General features: G+C 47.5%; 1 protein-coding gene across 1 annotated transcript in view; it reads right to left on the minus strand.

The window, feature by feature from the left end:
• The window catches only part of LOC132108324 (uncharacterized), a 173452-nt gene extending 169434 nt beyond the window's left edge, over nucleotides 1–4018 (minus strand). The window contains 1 exon segment of the mRNA XM_059515028.1: nucleotides 2468–4018. Within this exon segment, the coding sequence (XP_059371011.1) occupies nucleotides 2468–4018 (1551 nt within the window).
• Between the last annotated feature and the right edge of the window lie 1982 nt (nucleotides 4019–6000).

A 6000-nucleotide genomic window follows, 5' to 3' on the forward strand; every position in this document is an offset into this window, starting at 1 on the left:
CGCTGGCCAAGGATGGAAAAGGTCAGGTTGTCTAGCCAGGAGGCTCTGACCGACGTCCGATAGGAGCTTAGCTCCCGGAATCGAATGGTTAAGCCTCACTGGCCAAAGGACGGAAAAGGTAAGGTTGTCTAGCCGGGAAGCTCTCACCTACATTCAATGGGAGCCCTGACTCCATGCATTGGATGGGTAAACCTCTCCGTACGTAAGACAGAATGGCAAAACGGGTAGCCAGGGGCTTTTACCTACGTCCGAAGGGAGTGTGAGCTTCAGGCAATGGACGGGTAAGCCTTGTTGGCCGCAGAATGGAAAAGGTGAGGTTGTCTGGCCGGGAGGCTCTCATCGGCATTCGATGGGAGCTCGAGCTCCTGTCATCGAAGAGAGAAGCCTCGCTGGTCTTAGGATCGAAAAGGTAAGGTTGGCCAGCATCGGCGGTATTGATTACGAATGATAGAATTTTTTTTTTTTTTTTTTTTTTTTTTTTTTTTTTTTTACGTGTGGCCGATGAGGGTTTGGTGGGCTTTCTTTATGTGGAACTGGTTTGTTCTGATGTAACTTTGGTATGCTTCTGAGGACCATCTACCGAGAGTTTGGATTTGCTGTTTAGAGATGCCTTTTTGTGCTGCTGAAGTTGCTGCCCCGATGCGAAAGGAATGGGTGGAGAAGTTGTTTGATGGGATGCCTGATAATTGCAGGACGCATTTTAGGTGTTTCTGGAACCAGAAACGAGTGACTGGTTTTTTAGACTCGTCGATGAATAGAGGTTCGTGCGGGGACTTTGCCTGGGAATTCCTACGGTGTAAAAATGCGAGGATGGATTGGTAAGGCTGGATTGGGGAGGGGAGATTGAAAATGTATATAAAATGGCCTTTGTTGGCTTGGTCTGTTTTGCTTTGTTTGATTAAATAAGCGATTGTTTCGTCATCTAGGATGGTTAGGTCAGATACGGTGGGGTTGATTTTAGGATTGAATTTAGAAGAGATCGTAAGCTCCGAGCACCTAAGAAAACCGAAAAAAGCTAGGATGAACATGGCGTCGAGCGTGTGGGCGATGCTGAGGGGTTGGTAATTTTAAGTTCGTCGCGGCATGCGTGGGTTAGGGGGATGAGGTCCTCGAGCGCGTGAACTGATGATGCGAGTGTTAGGAGATGCGCGATGGATGGGCGTCCTTGGGGAATTATGCGCATGGCAAAATTTAGGTGCCCGAGCAGAGAAAGGAGATCGCGTTTGGAACAACTTGGGCTGTCGAGGAGGGTGGAGGAGACGAGGATTATTCTATCGATCTTTTCCTTTGGCAGGGAGAGCTGAAATTTGGCTGAGTCGAGGTTGATGCCGAGGAACTCTAGGGTTGTGGCAGGACCCAAGGTTTTTTCCTGAGCGATGGGAATCCCGAGCTCGGAAAAAACTTTTTGGACGGTGAGGATATGGGCGGCTGGGATTGCCTTGGGCGATGAAATGACCAGAAAGTCGTCTAAAAGGTGGATAATGTGTGGGATTGCGTAATTGTTGGAAAGGATCCAGCAAACGGCTTCGGATAGCATATCGAAAATTTTGGGGCTGCTTTTGCATCCGAAGGTTAACCGGACGGCGAAATAGTATTTCTCGAGCCATCGTATCCCGAAAAGGTGCCAGAAGTCGGGATGGATAGGCATCACTTTGAAAGCAGAGGTGATGTCTATTTTTGCTAGCCAGGCTCCTCGGCCCGCGATTTTTATCAGTTCGACTGCCTGATCTATGTCTTGGTATTTGAGTGAAAATTCGTCGAGGGGTATCAAACTATTGATACTCGGGACTGTGGATTGGTGCGGAGATGAAAGGTCTACTATTAAGTGTTTCTTACCTGAAAATTTCCTAGTAGCCACTCCGATTGGGCTGACTCTGAACATTTTGAAGGGGGGTTTAATGAAGGGCCCGATCATAAAGCCTGACTCGACTTCTTTTTTGATAAGGTTAGCTACTATGTCGGGCTCTGCGAGGGCGGATTGGAGATTATGGCAGACCGTGTTTTGGGAAAGCTCGCAGACGACGCCCGGGTTAAAACCGTGTCTGAGGCCAGACAGGAGATAATTTGTAAATTCTTTGTCGGGATGGTGTGCTAGTTCGATGGTCATGCGAAAGATATTCACAGGAGTCGATAGGTAATTTTTAGATTTTTTATTTACGGCTTTAGACACGGGGCAGACTATGCGTGCGTGAGCACCGCCACAGAACTTGCAGGAGTGTAGGTATCGGCAGTGTTGTCTGATGCATTTCCCGCTGTTGAAAGCGATGCATATCTGTGTGCTTTCTGCTCCTGGTTGGGCTAGACGTGAGTTTGCCGAGGTTGCTGATCTTGGGACGTAGCTGGTGGATTTTGCCGGGGGAGTATCAGAGTGCTGGGTTGCGTCCGGATTTATTTGTGGGCAGGATGTGTTTAAGTGAGCCACGGACCTGCAGACTGCGCACGAAATACTCCTACAGCCTAGGAATACGCGGCTGTGCAGGTCGGAGTCGATTGCTCCCCAATAAGGGCATTGGTTCCACTGAGCGATGCGGATAGCGCATTTAGCGGAAAAAAGCTTGTGGTAAGTGTAGAAGTGCCCCCCTCCGTAGGACAACGCGAGTTCGGCTATTATCGATAAATAGTCGTTGAGTTCGCGTCGCCTGTGGGGGAAGGCTGAGCAGATTATCTCGGTGAGGCGGTTAAATGCAATGGTGAATTCGGAGAAGGAGAGTAATCGAGATGAAAGGGGATTTGGGTTTTTTAGCGTGACTGAGAAATCCCCGCAATCGATTTGGCGGTTTGAATCTGTAGTGGGCAGGAGAGAAAGGAGAGACGAGAGGTCTACCTCCGCACCTGCTAATATCTGTGCTCGGATGCTGTGAGTCACTTGGGGAGGTTCGAGGGCGACAGCGTTTGATGGGACGGGCATCGGTGTAGCCGAGAAGAGTGAGTGGGGGGATTTCGCTTGGAGGAGGGTGGTGGCGACGGTTGGGGGCGGGGCTGTGTTTGACAGCGATTGCGGCCAAGCGCTTGCTTGAGCCGCGGGCCCGGAGTTGAAAGACGCGGGTTGCGGGGCCGTGTTGGGCGGCCAGCATGGCCAGGCGTTTGCTTGGGCCGCGGGCCCGAAGCTGGGATGGGCGAGAGTCGGGGCTGTGTTAGGCGGCCAGATCGGCCAAACGTTAGCTTGAGCGGCGGGCTCGGAGCTCGGAGGAGCGGGAGGCGGGGCATTGTGAGACAGCCAGTTCGACCAAGCGCTAGCTTGAGCCTCGGGCCCGAAGCTGGAAGAAGCGAGGGGCGGCGCTGTATATGGCGAACTGTTCGGCCAAGCGCTTGCCCGGGCTCCGGGAACGGTATTAAAAGTTCCGTACGATGGGGCTGAGATGGGTGGAGGAGGCGGCCAGGAGCCTCCTTGAGCCTCAGCGCCTTGTGCTGTTGAGATTGAAGCCGCGGTGGGAGGCTGGGCTCCAGCCGACGTAGCGGGTACCCCGGCGGTCGGGATCGGAGCGCGGCCCAGGCTTGTTGAGGGCCTTTTACCGCGGCTTGATAGCCGCTGGGAGCTAGGCCTTGCGGCGGAGGATGGTGGAGTGCTTTGAGGCGTATTTTGGGGTATTCCTTTCTTTTTTCCTTTCTTTGGAATTGGGGTTGACTGAGGAGAAATGTTATTATTTAGAGAGTTTGCGTACAGGTCGTAAAGTTCGGATTTATTCAACTTGCTTGAAGGTATGACGTCATTTTTGGACAGGGCCTGCCTCAGACTCGACACCGTCCATTTATCTATTGGCGGAATCGTAGGCCTGGCCGAGCGGTAGGAGGACGCGGGGGAGACGGCCGCGGTTCTCGCCGGAGGTGGCGAAGGTAGGCCTAGGCGTCTTGGTAGGCGAGTGGCTGCTCGCGTCGTACCGCGCCCGCGGGTTGGAGCCTGGGGCTCGATTTGGTTGCCACTCCGGGAAGGGGTGGCCTTGGAGCTGACTGGCTGCGGTGATGGGGCTAGAGAAGAGCTGGATGAGTCTTCGGACGAGGAGTCTCGGTTTTGGGACATGGTGCTACGCGTGCGGACCAAAATGCTGATAAACCGTCAATGGATAGAGGTAAGTCAGCGATATTTATACTCTGGGATTGATTACTTGATTATGGTCCACCTGTGTTGGTTAGGCTAAGTATCTGACGCGCTCCTCCCGAATCTTATTAATAAAATTACATTTAATAAGTGGAGCTGGTGATGCTGTTTGTGGGGTTGTTTAATCAGATCTTGAGAGATTTAACTTGTAGATTAACTTTTAACTTGGAGATTTTACTTGTACTTAAATACAAATTTAGCAAAATAATCTACTTCATTACTTTTAAATCACAGTTCGTTACTGAGTACGCCCACAATTTGAATTAATATTCAAACCTTTGAAGGCACTTCAGTAGCCAATAAAAATATCAGATCGTGAAGGGACCAATAAAAGCTCTGATATCTGAACCACTGCAGCAGGTGAAGAGCTGATCAGACAGATGGAGCTCAGCGTCATTTGTGGACTCACAACTTGGAGAAATAAACTACATGGTAGTGTTATCATAAATATCTATATTTTGATACCGATACTGAAATATCTGACATGGTTCCAGTACTCATTTTCCACAGTATATACCGTATATACACCAATTCGCTCTGCGTCTCTCTTTCTTCTCAAACAGTGAGTTTGACAATCATCCGTCTCCTGTAAATTACAGTCTGACTCTGAATATCCACGCGGGATTGCAGGTATTCCGCATAATTTATATCATTCCCGCATAAATGTGGTGAGAGCTTTATTGTAACATGAGAACACTGTCATGTAATCACAGGACACTGGATGCGAGCTATCAAATAGGCCTAACTTATACAAATACTCCCTGACCAGCGGAAATCTGTTGAAGTTTACCTCACTTTGAAACATTCAGACGATGATGAAGAAGTGCTGCTGTAGTGTCAAGTTTTGAGGGGAGTCATGAGGGAGTACAGTGCTGGTTTCGCCAAAAAGCTTTTGCTAAAAAATGGAACAGTTCCCACTTTATCGGGACAATCTGCTGTATCTCCATCACAGCCTGTAAGTGTGCTGCTTTATTTGTTGTTGTGTGTGTTATTTACATTTCAAAGTATAAGTTTCTGTGATGTAATACATATTATCGTTGTACTTATCTGTACATAGTAAATGCAGTTGCTTTTAAGCGGTTGTTGACATCTTATCTAAAACGTGATCTAGTCAGAAAATAAATAAATAACGTTACCACTAATATGTCTTGAAATATACGTACATGCAAAGGTCCTGCGTGATCCTCTTGTTTAATATTCTCATATTCTCAGTTATGACAATATTGATGCCATCTTAATTATACTGGAGCAGACAGAACCAGCTGCTTTGGCAAGGGGTGTGGCACTACTGAAACACCATCTGAGCTGTTCACCAATCACAACACACTGAGACAATGTAATGTAAATTATGTGAAAAATAATGCTTTTTTTTCTAACCACCAAGCATGACAGCATGTTCTAGTACAGTGGTTCCCAAACTTTTCCATTCCACGACCCACCTAGACAAGTGTAATATATTTCACGACCCACCAAAATATTAAAAAAAAAAAAAAAACAACGAGTGAAATTACTTTAAACCTAATCTTACTTAAAATTTTTATGACAGAAATTAAGTATTTAAGAAAAATAACCATTTTATTTTAGAGTACAACTGAAAATTTCACTACAAATTTACAAGTTTTAATTTTTGTTTACTGGCGTTAAAATATGTAGTGTCCATAAAAACGTGAAGCAGGCTCACTCCAGTGAAGTGTGATCTGCGCTGCTGTGTTTTGTTGCATTCATGATCCTTCCGTGTGTGTCGGCGAGAACGGAGCACAATCCAACACTTTTTTAGAAAAGCATAAGAAGCAAAGCAGAACTATCTAAAACAGTTTGGAGATTAAAATAATTGTGAAATAGGTAAAAAAAGACCGATTGAACCTTTTAATGACATTGCTCTGAGACCTTCAAAACACGCAACG

The sequence above is a fragment of the Carassius carassius genome, chromosome 28 (assembly GCF_963082965.1).
Source record: "Carassius carassius chromosome 28, fCarCar2.1, whole genome shotgun sequence".
NCBI lineage: Eukaryota > Metazoa > Chordata > Actinopteri > Cypriniformes > Cyprinidae > Carassius > Carassius carassius.